Here is a 15,427-nt window from a genome sequence, read left to right as displayed (position 1 = left end):
TCTTAGACATGATCTGAAATTTCACAAAACCTACTGAATTTCTGCACTCAAACTTAAAAAAGCAATGAAATTCAGATAATTAAGGCTGACACCTTAATGGACGTGTTCATTGCACAATACAGATATGGTATGCCATCACACCCTGTGGTTAATTGCAGATTCAGCACTCTCACAGAGTGGGATTGCTGTAACTCACAAAATGGTAGAGCTGCTAATTCACAGAATTGTGTGCTCATTGGAATACACACATGCAGTCTATGCAACTGAGGTCTGAGCAGAAGATAGAACTGCGCAGATGGGATAAGAGTGGGGTGGCTGGGGAAGAGACAGAGCGTCATGAATGGGGGAGACAGAAAGGCATGGAGAGGGGTGGGGAGATTAAACAGCACAGATAAGGGGAACAAAGTGATGCAGATGGGTGGAAAACAGTGGTACGGATGTGGGGGAGACAGAGGGGCACAGTTTAGGAGAACAGAGTGATGTGGATGGAGGTACAGAGTGGCATGGACGTGTGAAGACAGAGCAGTGCAGATGGGTAAAGACAGATTGATACGGATGAGGGAATACCGACTAGCACAATGGGAGAACACACATCAGAAGGGATTAGGGAAAACAGATTGGTGCAGATGGGGGAAAGACAGAGTGGTGCGGGTGGGGGGAAGACAGAGTGCCACGGTTGGGGAGGGGCAGAGTGGTGCAGATGGAGGAAGAAAAAGTGGCACAGATTAGGGGAAGACAGAGTGGCATGGCTGGGGGAAAGTAGTGGTGCAGATGGAAGGAAACAGAGTGGCATGGATGCAAGAAGACAGGGCGGTGCGGATGGGCAAAGATTGATTTGTGCGGATGAGGGAATAAAGAACTAGCACAGTAAGGAGACCACACAGCTGTAGAGATTGGGAAAGATAGAGCAAAATGGAGGTGCAGATAGTGTACATGCATAGACAGAGTATGATAGTTTTAGAAATTAGGGAGCTGAATGTGTATTCTGAATGAGATGGATGGATGGAGAGAGAAGGATGTTGGAACCCAGTGGGATTGTTGTAGTGAATGAATGGGAAGATTGTGGGCACTGAGTAGGATGCATGTTGCAAAACATAACTGCTCAGACCTCAGTTGCATAGACTGCATGTGTGTATTCCAATGTGCACAAAATTCTGTGAATTAGCAGCTCCACCATTTTGTGAGTGACAGCAATCTCACTCTGTGAGAGTGCTGAATTTGCAGTTAACCACAGGATGTGATAGCATACCATATCTGTATTGCGTAGAAATTCTGTAGGTTTTTTAGATTTCAGATCTTGTCTGAGGAGCCTTTATGAGTCATGTGCAACCGTAAGGTTTATTGTTTATGGAATATATGTATATATATATGTTTATATATATATATATATATATATATATATTATATATATATATATATATATATATATACATATATTTAAAATTAGCATATTATGTTTATGAGAACATTATAAATCACTTTCACTTTTCTAGAGTGTGCACAAGTGTTTCAATTTTTTTCCCCTGTTAGTGTGCATGTGATACATTTGGCCCAATAGGAAGTAATGAGGAAGTTGCGTTTAATTTTGCATTGTATTTTGCATTCAATATTAATTGGGATTGAGGTTCGATTTTGGAAGGGATTTCATAAATTAAACACAAAGGGCCTGATTCAGAGCCGTTCGCTATTTGCGGTCGTTCGTTCAAAAACAAGGGGTGGCTATTCAAATGATCCGTTCGCAAATTGCAGTCTGTTCACACCTCTAAGTCTGAACAAGCGAGCAAAACATACGCTCGTTTATTTGTTAAAAACGCCCCCTGGCCGCTCGCACCATACGTCATGTCCGCTATTTATTAGATTAATCGAGTACATCGACCAGCGTATGAACTGCTCGCTATTCTTGTGGTTGGTTTTTGCTACCACAATCTTGCGAGCAGTTCTGGCTATAAAATAACCCAGTGACGTGGTCAATGACGCTGCTGTATTAATTATGCACACCCATAAAACGCCCGTTTTGACCTTTAAGCACGCCTGCGTTCGGATCTCCACTCCCCATTTTCAAGCACCTTCCCCTGTTACCACCCACATACGCCTCATTCTGTCACTCAAAATAGCAGGCATTCGCTATATTGCGAGCACATGAATTTCGGCCGCACTGACTGGTTCACGCATGCGTATAACGATCCGTGCGCATGCGCAGATGTGCGAACATCGCTCGGAACGAGCGTACTGCCGCTAGCGAGTGGCTCTGAATGAGGGCCAAAATCCCTTCTTAAAATCAACCAAAATCAAATTTGATTTGAAAATCGAATGCAAAATCGAATATTAGTAAATTAGGGATTTGCTAAGGGATTTTGCAGTTCAATTTCAATTCAATTTCAGTTGATTTTATAGATTCATAAAATTGAATACCAAATGGAACATTAGTAAATTTACCCCCTGGTGTCTATCTAGACATTGTCAACCATTTAACTGTCTATCTTTTATACCACACCCTTTTCACTCACGTACTTTGTGGAAGGTGACACGATGTAACCATAATGTAAACATAATGTACAGTCATTGTGTTACTAAAAAACTATTAATAAAATGAACTAATGTAATTCACTTTAATATAAAACAGTGAACATCTTTATGGTAGTATTGTATATGATTAATTACCTATAAAACCCTGCCACCTGCTGTTCACCAGATTAGTTACTGTATAGATCAGAAGCATTGTAACAACTACAGACATGCGGTTCGGTTCTCCAGAAATCTGAATCCAGACAAATTTCTTGAATCTGGACAGATCCGAGTCGCAGTTTGGAATTTGGATTTTAAATCAGAATTTCGAGGTTGTGGATTTAAAAAAATTACATGATTTTAGCTGTTGTTAAAAACTTTTTATCAATTTAAAAAAAATAAAAACCCAGATCCAAAACCATAACACTTGCGGGGGGTTTTGCAAAACCAAAACTAAAACACAAAGATGAATCCAGATCCAAACCCAAAACCAAAACACGGGGGTCAGCGCACATCTCTAGTAACAACTCTATGCTAAACATAAACAGTTAAGCATACTAGCCCAAACTTTGTAATTAGAATTGGTCATATTTTTTCATTTGTAAATCACTTCAGATAAACAGCAAAAGTTGAAAAAAGGATAATTTGCCAGCGCCATATGTATCCATTCTCTATTTCAGAACACAAGTGCCTTTGCTTAGTTTCTCTGTAGATCTTTTGAAGGCAGATTAATCATTATTACAACGTTCCATTTGTGAAAAGGGCAGGCGATTGGTACAAAGCATAGCTCCCTAAAGCCACAGAACAGTGACCTTTCTGTAATTTCAGCTGCAGTACATTCTCATAATGAAAGAAACGTGAATGCACTTACATCAACACATTATTCAAATTATTTTTAACTATTTATAAAGTACATTACAGTAGGCTGCAGTTCAAGCTAAACAACATACATAGCAACTCGAGGTACTGTAAAAACATCGCAAATGAAAATAAGTCTACCATCTAATGGCTTTGGGAACATATGAGACAGGAAGTGGGCGACAGAAAGATGGAAATTCCATGGAGAGAACATATTTGGTACATATAATCGGCAACAAGCAAAAGTTCTCCAGGATTAGGGAAAATGGCTACACAGAGAAGGAGCAGAGATATAAGATAACACAATGGTGGCAAAGAGCAAAAGATTTAGGGAAAGGAGATGATCAGACATCAACATACATTCTGGCAATAAATAATCAGTTAATGTAAGTGTTAATAATGTTTCAGCAGGAAATAAGGAATAAGCTGAATTGTCCAAGGGGTGCTGTTAAACTCTGCTTGTACCCATAGTTATAGGTAAATAATGGGTATAAGACAATAAGTTCATGCAACCTAACACCTCTGCCCTGAAGTAGACTGCAGATTATAGAGGTTATATTACAGGTAATATGACATAGGGCCTGATTTAGCAGTGCACGATATTCAGGTAACTGCGCAGCTGTCTGACCCGTACTGCGCACGTGCAGTATGACTCCTGTGTGTTCGCATGCAGAGCAGCAGCAGTATGTCAGTGATTGACAGTATGTGGGAGGGAGAGGGCGACGAGGGCCCCCATTTTCCAAAACATAGACGTGTTGCCGCCGTTGGGGGGGGGAGGAGGCCAGGATGTCGGTTGACAGAGATTTCCTGGCCTCTTTCTCTCATTTGTGGCTGCCAACTTGAATGACCCCATGGGTCACTTAGCCGGCCCATGATCCCGTAGATTATGCAATGTTGCATTGTACAGCGCAGCTCGGATAAGTAATGCATGCAGTAGGCGTGATGCCTGCTACTGCAGTACCATAATTGTAAGGATGGAATTGTAAAGCTGCTTGCGTGCTGCTGTGCAATTCCATCTGAAGCTGAATCAGGCCCATAATCTTTAGTTAATTTTATTGTGGATAATAAAGACAGACATAACATAAAATCAGAAATACATATCTTTTGGAATGCAATTGAAATTTAAACATATTACTTGATATGTTACAGAGAAATGTAGGCACTTTGTGCTTGTGGAGTCTTCCAAGAATTAAATGTGCTTGAAAGATACAAGAAAATGTATCAGTACTATTAATGTCTTTATGATCACTAAACTTTACAGTAAAATACATTACTAATCCATTTACAGTACACTCTCAATATTACTGTGTAAAGGAAATGAATATGTATTGAATAAATATATAGTACTTTACCACTGAGCTTGACTCAAATTCCTGATATCTTTAGTGTTACCATAGGTTTAGTGTGTTATGTGAAAAGTCTATTGTGGTAATGCATGAAGTCTGCAAGTTGCATAATATTAAAAATGAAAAAACTATAATATTGTTGTCTCGGGGGGGCTCGGGGGGGTTCGGATTTCAGAAATCCGAACCCGCTCACCCCTAATATATATATATATATATATATATGTATATATATATATATATATTATTATTATTATCATTTATTTATATGGCGCCACAAGTGTTCCGCAGCGCCTTACAAAGTACATTGACAAATAAGTAACCAGTGACTTACATTACAATACAATACAATACAATACAATACAGTACAGGACATGGATAATAAACATTGCTATATTAGCGACCTTTACGCCCACATAAGCAGCCAAGTGTTAGTTGCCCTAATGGGGAGTAAGATAAATTAAATTACAGTAGGGAGAAGCACAAGAGGGTAGAGGGCCCTGCTCGAAAGAGCTTACATTCTTTAAGGGAGGATATATAGATACATATATCCTTATAAAATGTAACCTCTAATTGTTTAAGTAAGATTCTACTGGCCCACTTTAGAATCAGCTTTAATGGCACCTACGGTATTACTTTGCTTTGTAGCAGGGCCGGATTATAGGGAGCGTGAAGGGGGCGATCGTCCTGGGGCCCCCACACATAAGGGGCCCCCACACACTGCCCAGAGTCTCCGCTGCTGTTAACAGCATTTAGCTGTCTCCGGCTCCGCTATTGTTCTTGTCGGCAGCTGTTAGTTACCTAACAGCAGCCGCCGAGGAGCTTTCTACAGCCAGATTCTCGCGAGATTTGACGTCATCATCTCGCGAGACTCTGACTGTAGGAAGCTCCTCGGTGGCCGCAGTCATCAGTGACAGTCAGAGGGAGCCGAGGCTCCAACATAAAGCAGAGGTGAGTCATGGTTCCCTCTTGGTGCACCTCAGCGGTGCAGAGCGCTGACAGGCAGGTACTGTAGCCCTTAGTGTGTATATACACACACACATGTATATGTATATAGCTATATATACTGTGTGTATATGCACACACATGTGTGTATATATATATATATATATATATATATACACACATTATGTGTGTGTACATACACAGTATATATGGCTAAATATAGCCATATATACTGTGTGTGTGTATGTATGTATATATATATATATATATATATATATATATATTGTGTGTGCTTATATATATATATATATATATATATATATTAGGGATGTGCAGGCTCGGATAGGTTCGAGTTTGCACGTTGAGTTCAGATTTTTCCCTCCAAAAAAACGGAACTCAGAAAGAGGCAAAACGTCATCTTGCATGGACGAACATCATCATTCCTGGACTTTTGTCCAGGAATGATGATGTTCGTGCATGCAAGATGACGTTTTGCCTCTTTCTGAGTTCCGTTTTTTTGGAGGGAAAAATCCGAACTCAACGTGCAAACTCGAACCTATCCGAGCCTGCACATCCCTAATATATATATATAATGTATATAGTGTGCTTACACACACACAGTATATGTATATATGTGTGTATATACACCCTAACACCTATATATGAGTGTGTGTGTGTATAGTTATATATACAGATATACTGTGTGTGTGTATATATATATATATATATATATGTATGTATATATATGTATGTATATATATATATATATATATATATATAGCGGTTACATAGAGGCCCCCACAAGTTTGTTGCCCAGGGGCCCCCACAGACCTTAATCCGGCCCTGCTTTGTAGACTGGTCACCATATTAAGCCCAGATTTATATGTGATCACTGCAGGGCAAAATGTATTTGGCCACTTCTGACAATTACGTGAGCATTTCTATGTATTACTGTATGTATGTAGGCACTACCTGGCATAATATACCTGTACATGCCACCCAACTGTCGTGAATTAGGCCAAACAGTTACAATGTCAATAGCTTTGTCCTGCATTGGAAAATAAGGAAGGTAAATCTAGTTATCTTGCTGCTCTGCAAAGCATCTGATATTGGTGTGAACAGCACTGAAAAGGTGTTTCTAAAGCTACTGGGAGCATCACTCATAAGTACTTGACACCCCCCAATAAAACGTGATGGACTGTGTGTAACTCTGGTTAAGAGTTAAAATAAGTACTGTACTCATAAATGATTGTAATATTTATAAATATACAATTTGTGAGGTAAAGTATATGTATATATATGTATTTATTGCATTCATGTACATGGCCCTTCTATAATTTATGTATACAGGAATATCTATTTCATGTATTTACATAGACGTTTATATGGTACCTCTTTCTTTGGTGGGGATGTGTCTCATTGGATGGCATACACACACTAGAAGAAGGGCGGAGTGATTTAGCTGGGTGTGGTTTGGTTTCTGTCAGAAAAAAGAAGGACAGGGACAGAGACATATAGAAGGAGCTGCCAGCAGACTGAGAGAGCTGGAGTGCTCACCCCCGCCCCCCCATGTCCCAGGTGGCAGCTGAGTGGTAGATAGGCTCCTGGGCACAGGGGGTGGAGAGGGAGCCCAGCCAGAGCTGGGGATGCAGGTTGACAGCGGCGTCCCAGTAAGCAGCTCACCATGTGGCACTTTGGTGGATTGACTGGTGGTTGGTCCCAGGAGCTGGGTCAGAGTCTGAGGTCATGGGGATGTAGCAGCAGCAGTGTTCCCGATGGGGGAGCTGCACGGTGGGATCGGTGGTGAGCAGAGGCTGTGAGGGGCCGGAGTCACGGCCCATAACTGCAGCTGAGTGGCTGTATTCCACAATGTGGGCACATTTGCTCATAAAGTTGAGGTGAGGTAGAGGCAGAATAGCAGCAGTAGCGGCCAGCGGAGGTGTGGAACCAGACATTAGAGGTGTCAGCTGTAGGAAGGAGGCGGGCTACTGTTGGACAAGGCTAGGGTTACTCTGTTAGTGCATTGAAGCCTCATCATATGCTCTTTAATCGGCAGCTGAGGTAGTGATAGCAGCAGAGTCCCGGCAGAGAAATCCTCAGTTCCGTAAAGGTAGTGGTATGAATACTTGCTGGTCAGTGAGTAGACTCCAAACTCTGCACATACATAGCTACTGTAAGTTAGTAGCACAGGAGTGCAAGTGGGAAAAATAACACTAGCATTGATGGATGACATTTGTACTACCAGCCATTGAGCTGGACAGACTCTCCTAAACTACTAGCCTTAGCAAATGGAATTGGTATGAGATTCCCGTCAGCGGCAGCCCGACATGAGCAGAGTTCCGAGCAGCGGAAGGCCGACAGCGCTGGAAATCCCGATCGTGGATAGGTGAGTATTTACTAACATAACCTAACCCCCCTAACCCTACTTAGGGGTGCCTAACCCTAACCTCCCCCCCAAGTGCCTAACCCTAATCCCCCCTCTAAGTGCCTAACCCTAACCACCCCCTTCCCCGCTGCCTAAACTTAAGTCCCCCAGGGGGGTGCCTAACCCTAAGTCCCCCCCGGGGGTGCCTAACCCTCCCTCCCCCTAGCCTAACCCTAACCCTCCCAGGGGGTGCCTAACCCTAAGTCCCCCCCAGGAGCCCTAAACCTAACCCTCCCCCCCGCGGCTGTCCACTCGCAGTGCCCGGCATCCCTACGATCGGGATGCCGGGCACCGGTCTCCCGGCGTCTGGGAAATGCGGGCGTCTACATCTAGACGCCCGGCATTTCACCCTTGCCGGGATATGATGGCTGCCGGTATTTAGGCAGTCGGCTTCCCGATTGCATACCTTAGCAAATAGCTGGGAGAGGGGGAAATGCATATATATATATATATATATATATATATATGCATAACAATACATTTGAAGGTATAAGGCAAACTACTAACTTGGGAAATATTTAAAAACTCAGAAGGTGGAGGTGGATTATAACTAAATGCTATTCTCTTATAAACATTTGCAACACATGTATCAACTTTATTTATCCTTGAGTGGATATAGACAGCAGCATAAAGGAAAAGTTACTGTCAAAGGATATTCCGACAACAGAACTTTTATATACTAAAAGTTAGGAACAGCATATTATCGACAAGTGTCAAAGGGACTACAAACTGACAGTGGGGTAAAGTACTTACCCTGTATTAAACAAGTTGAGGACTTGAAATGTATCAACTACTTTATGACCACAGGTGTTACAGTAAAATATGACTTGTATAACCACTATATACATCTAAGTTATTAATTTATATACAAGGATTGAGTTTTACTCTGTTCAGTCAAATTTTACCACTCATATTGTAATTGGGTTACATAATGTCTATACAAGATTTTATTATTTGTGAGTATCAGTTGTGAGCTTAAGTAAAATTATAAGCATGCAGTGATATAGTTTAAGCATGAGTTTATTCTCATTTGGGTTTTCCCAAGTAGTACCGGTCTACTACCAATACTTGGGTGGAGGCACTGAATTTTAGTAATAGGAGGTACACCACTTAACATGAGTTTAAGGGTGGGTGAAAAAGATTACATAGGAGTTGGTAACCTGGTGTCCCTTTAGAGCATAAAGGGGGGTTATATGCGGTTGTTGTCCTTATTCATCAACTTTAAAAGCTGGGAGATTGGCAATACATGTGTGAACTTCTGTGCATTATCTGTGTGGGCACTGTTATACATAATGTGTGTGGACACTGCTATACATAATGTGTGTGGGCGCTTCTATACATATTGAGTGTGGGCACTGCTATACATAATGTGTGTGGGCACTGCTATACATAATGTGTGTAGGGAACTTCTATACACAATGTGTGTGGGCACTACTATACATAATGTGTGTGAACACTGCTAGGCATAATGTGTGTGGGCACTACTATACACAACGTGTGTGGGCACTGCTAGGCATAATGTGTGTGGACACTGCTAGGTATAATGTGTGTGGGCACTGCTAGGCACACTGTGTGTGTGGGCACTGCTAGGCATAATTGTGTGGGCACTGCTAGGCATAATGTGTGTGGACACTGATAGGCATAATGTGTGTGGATACTGCTATGCATCGTGTGTGGACACTGCTATACATAATGTGTGTGGACACTTCTATACATAATGTGTGTGGGCACTGCTAGGCATATTGTGTGTGGACACTGCTAGGCATAATGTGTGTGGACACTGCTAGGCATAATGTGTTTTGGACACTGCTAGGCATAATGTGTTTTGGACACTGCTATACATAATGTGTGTGGGCTCTGCTAAGCATAATTTGTGTGGACACTGATAGGCATAATTTGTGTGGACACTGATAGGCATAATGTGTGTAGACACTGCTAGGCATAATGTGTGTGGACACTGCTATACATAATGAGTGTGGGCACTGCTAGGCATAATGCGTGTGGACACTGCTGTAGATAATGTGTGTGGGCACTGCTAGGCATAATATGTGTATGTTTACACTGCTATACATAATGTGTGTGGGCACTGCTATACATAATGTGTGTGGGTACTGCTATACAAAATGCGTGAGGACACTGTCATAATGTGTGTGGGCACTGCTAGGCACAGGGGTGTATCTAGGGGTCCAAGTGCAGCTGGCAATGTAAGGAGCTGGCTACCCCCCTCCTTCTACTTGAAAAAAAATAACACACACTGGGGGTAGTTTAACTCGCACACCTGTAGATATAGGGAGAATATTTTTTATTTCTCTTTTTAATATATATATATATATATATCTCTTTTATAGAACTTACTGTATTGCAAACCACTATTTATTAATTTATTTATGTAAAAAACACAGGAAAAGAGTAAAGACAATGCATCAAAAACAAACATAATGCATTATGGGTAAAATAATTTACATATATTATGTAGTGGGTGTTATGGGGGAAGAGATATATTAGAAAAAATTATATATATATATATATATATATATATTTAGTCTCTCTAATTTTAACTGCTTCTGATATAGAGGGACATATAAAAAGCCTGATGCACATTAGCTATTAGCAGAAGAGACAGGAAAAGAGTAAAGACAATGCATCAAAAACAAACATAATGCATTATGAGTAAAATAATTTACATATATACAAATTATGCTTTTTCACAACTGATAGTTACACTCCACCATATAATTCACTTGGATGACAGCCCACATGGGACCTTTCCAATTTCCCACAAAAGTATGAAGTAAGCCCATATGGATCATGTCCTATTCCTAACATGGGATTTTCTACAACCAACAAAGGTCATAGCAAATCCCTGATATTTAGAAAAAAATAAACACATATTAAACTTACACTGGGGGTAGTTTTATTTACATGCCTGTAGAAATAGGGAGACTATATATATATATATATATATATATATATATATATATTAATATATATATATATATGTTTATAGTTTTTCAGTTATAACACTTACTACATGCAAAGCCCTGTTTATTAATTTCTATATGTCAACAACACAGGAAAAGAGGGCATCAATAACAAACAAGATGCACTATGGGTAAGCAAATAGAGCATTCTGTTTGATGTGGTGCTTGCACTCTTTTCCTGCATGGTTGACATATGGGAATCAGTGAGTGGTGATTGTTATGCAGTGGGTGTTGTGGGGGAAGAGATATATTTAAAAAATAAATAAATTATATATATATATATATATATATATATTTAGTCACTCTAATTTTAATTGCTTCTGATATAAAGGGACATATAAAAAGCCTTATACACATTAGCTATTAATGGAGGACACTGGTAATGGTAAGAGCAGAAGAGACATAAGACTGCATGACCCCAGTAAGAGTAAAGGAGACTAGAGATCATTTGCTAATGATGGCAACGGCACCCCCCTTGGCTGGCGTGAGGGCCATCCAGGCCAATGGGAAGATACGCATCTGGCTAGGCATAGTGTGTGGGCACTGCTAGGCATAATGTGTATGGTCACATACAAGTACGGTTTGTGGGAGATATTTATATGGTACAACATAACAATCAGTAATTTACTATCTGTACTATTCATGTTTAGTTTTTGTTTTGGAACTCAGAAGGTGGATTCTCATTATAATTGCCCATTGCAAACCTAACTTAGAGATAGAGATCAGCCACTGATGTCATAATTACAGAATTATAAAGTATACTCAAATTTGGTAGCTCCAATATGACAGCTGAGACAGTGACCCAGACTTCAACAAACATTACTGCTACAGTTTTCCTACACCGAAATATGCATGAAATTTCTGAGACTACTGTAGTCACAATATATGTAACATTTGAACATTTATTTTATATAGTCATCATTGTATTTATTATATGTGCGGTCAATAATAAAGTGGATATAGATAGATAGATAGATAGATAGATAGATAGATAATGGTCGCCAAGATAGCTCAATCTATTCTTTCTATTTTGTTGCAGATGAAACACCAACAAACAACTCCCAGCTTGGTAAGATGATTTTATTTAATTTAATTGTAATAATTTGACTACATCAAACAAATAAACAAACAGAACAAACTACACAGTTGACTATGCAGTTTTTTCAGCATTACCCTGTTATATTCAAAACTGGTTCCAGGAATAGTGTATTATTAGTGATCATTACCAAAAATGTTCCTCACCCAATATATAATATCAAACACAAAACTGCGGCGGGACTTCTGGCTTATTACGGCACTCCTAGTGGCACAATATATTTACTAAAGTGTGGCTTTTAGAAGTGAAGATGTTACCCATAGAAACCCATCAGATTCTAGCTATTATCTTCTAGAAAGTACGAGATAAATGTTAAGTAAATCTGATGGGTTGCTATGGGCAACATCTCCACTTCTATAAACCCATACATTAGTAAATATACCCCTAATGCATGAAAAGCTCTCTCAAATATATGAGTGAATGGACTTTGATGTCTGCAAAATACAGAGATCATCAGAATCTTTCTAACTGTTAATAAAATGCTCCATTTAACCATCAACAATTGATGTCAATGTCACTACTCACTATGTATTACAATGCTATGCTTTGTATAGATTTTGTTGAAGCATTACTTTTGTATTAACTAATGTATCATTCGAAGCTGACTGTCCAGAATAAATACCTCTTTGGCTGGAATCTGATCTTACCTGACATGTAGCCATTAGGTGTGCGATATATTATTCAGACAGTCAAAATGTGGACCCTCAAAATACCATAATGTCCACAGGTTTATTAGACAACCAAAATGTTGAGATGGACCATATGTTGACAATCAACATTTAGACAGTCAAAATGTACATAATGTAGACATGTACTTAATGTAGACAAGTAATATATAGGCAGATTGAAATGTCAACAGGATCAAAATGTTGACTTGACACAGTCAAGATGGTGACATTTAAAATATAGACAAATCATAATGTCGACAGACAAAATGTCAACACAGTAGACAACCAAAATTTAGACATTTAAAATGTGAACATTCGTAATATAGACATGCCGATGTTATGAATATCTTTATGACCACAGAAAGTTAAATTTAAGAAAAATGTGTTGTCCTTCCCCCTTCCCCAATCCAAACCAGCACCAAACATCTCAGCCAGATCTGCTATTGGAAAATAGGTAGAGAACACAGAACAGGGTTCCCCCTATTTTCCAATAACCAGCACCAGACTGAACCACCTGGGGGGATAATGCTAAGTAGGCAGACACACAGTGTGGGGTCCCCCTGCAGTAGCGAATGTAGGGGGATTCTGAGTACCCAGAAACCCCCTCTCAGAGGGGAGAGCAAGCACCATCATGTTATTAAGCCCGCCCACTCGCGGCAAAATACCCCGATTTGCGGGTCAATGGGGAAGAGACGGAGGCAATATGATGCATTAGAATTAGAATTGCATCATTTGGCTCTGCCCCCTCCCAATTGACCCGCAGGTCATTACTTACTGACATGGTGCCTGGTCCCATCTCCATCTCCAACCTGCAGCATGGTAAAGTGTGTGTATGTGTTTGTGTGTTTGGCATATACTGTATATGTGTGTGTGTGTAATGTACAGTATGTGTGACATATATGTGTGTGTGTGTTTATGTGTTTGTGTAAATATATATATATATATCAGTGTATATATATATATATATATATATATATACACTAGAACCCCCTCCCCCCTTAAAAATCCTGCATTTGCCCCTGCCCTACCATAACATTATTCAGCCAGATACTGGTTAGCCACAGACTGGAATCCCTTGGAAATTCAGGAAGCCTAAAATTAAATGGGATCTCCCCTTCTGAAGGAAAACCAGCCCTGGGCTGAAAGCTCAGGGCTCATGGCCACACACCTGAGTGGTGGGTGAGGGGGTGTAATGGTAATTGCATAGTTAATAATTTTGTTCTTTACAGGTGGTCTACAAGGTTCATCAAGTCTGCCCCAGGTCAAAATGTTGGCAATCAAACTATAGACATGCCTATATTATGACTGTTTATATGACCTCAAATAGTTTAAAAGTATGTGCTCCCCTCCCCAAATGCATAACCAGCCCTGTACCTCTGAGCCTGGTCTGGTTTTGGAAAATAGTGGGAAAATTCAGTGTGGGGCTCTCCCTATTTTCCAATAACCAGCACTAGGTTGACCACCCGGGGGCATAAGGTATAGCTGGGAGACACACAGTGTGGGTCCCCTGTTATAACATTAATTAGCCCCAAACTGGTCAGTCAAGGACTGGAATTCCTCTCAAAGTTGGGACCCCACAAAAATTATGGGGTCCCCACTCCTGATTTGGGGTCCTCCTTGGGCAGGAGGACCCCAAATCACTAACAAACACCATTGTTGCATATGTATATCTCATACTCCCTACACCCATATGCTTCTTGCAGACTACACAGAGCAGAATATTTCTCACAAACTCCTTAGTCCTATTCACATATTACAAAATTACAATCTTTTACTTTATTAATATGCTACCATAACAATGCCAGCTGAATGCTTTCTTTACAATTAAGCTACAATTCCCATTGTGTCATTTTGCATTTCATTTCAATCCTACCATTATCAATGTTGATATTTCCAACAGCATTAATAATTTAAGAAATTAAATGTATTTACTTTAGCTATTTGTTTTTTTTTCCAATTTCATTTAATTTTTTTTTTGCAGCTCAACCACATAGTCCGCCATTTCAGATGAACTCAGTAACCAGCGCACTTATCTCAGGAGTAGTTATTCTTGGTGTTACCAGCTTCTGTTTCTTCATAATCTCTATTGCCCTACTGAATAGAAAGAAGAAAAACAGTTTGGTTTTATGCGGTATACATAACCCAGCTTTCAACTGAAGAAACAAACAATTTGCACTCCTATTTATCAATTTAACCTCCGTATATACCGTGACAGCACATTGTGTGGATATTTCATTAACATGTTTTCATGTCAACCTAATGTTTTTTTGAATTTATAATATTTTAATACGTGCACTGTAAAACATTGATGAATACAAGGAATGAGATCTAAATGTAGATAATATTAGATGTGAATTACCATGTTCAAGATTTTCTTCCTAAGCATTTTATCTACTTACAATGCGATAACCCAGTAATTTTAGTCACTAAATTAAGCAGCGCTCCAATTAAGAGTAACATTATACTTTGATATACTAGACATGCCTTGATATGTAGTTCTGAACTTTCTATGATCAGATATCTTTATAATGTTAAGTACAGTTTTCATTTGATCATTTAAAATTATATCATAGTCATTTACATTATCAATTTCAGGAGACTTAGTT

The 15,427-nt window shown here is 39.7% G+C and overlaps 1 protein-coding gene across 1 annotated transcript in view; it reads left to right on the top strand.

The window, feature by feature from the left end:
* LOC148513972 (zona pellucida-like domain-containing protein 1) overlaps positions 1-15,143 on the top strand; it is an 89,856-nt gene extending 74,713 nt beyond the window's left edge. The window contains exons 9-10 of the mRNA XM_088481190.1: positions 12,097-12,126; positions 14,803-15,143. Of these exons, the coding sequence (XP_088337316.1) occupies positions 12,097-12,126; positions 14,803-14,978 (206 nt within the window). The 3' untranslated portion in view covers positions 14,979-15,143. The remainder of the gene's footprint in view (positions 1-12,096; positions 12,127-14,802) is intronic.
* The last annotated feature ends 284 nt before the right edge of the window (positions 15,144-15,427 follow it).

This window comes from Taudactylus pleione, unplaced genomic scaffold (genome assembly GCF_031769625.1).
Source record: "Taudactylus pleione unplaced genomic scaffold, aTauple2 ptg000265l, whole genome shotgun sequence".
Classification (NCBI taxonomy): Eukaryota; Metazoa; Chordata; class Amphibia; order Anura; family Myobatrachidae; genus Taudactylus; species Taudactylus pleione.
This window is presented reverse-complemented; position numbering and strand designations above follow the sequence as displayed.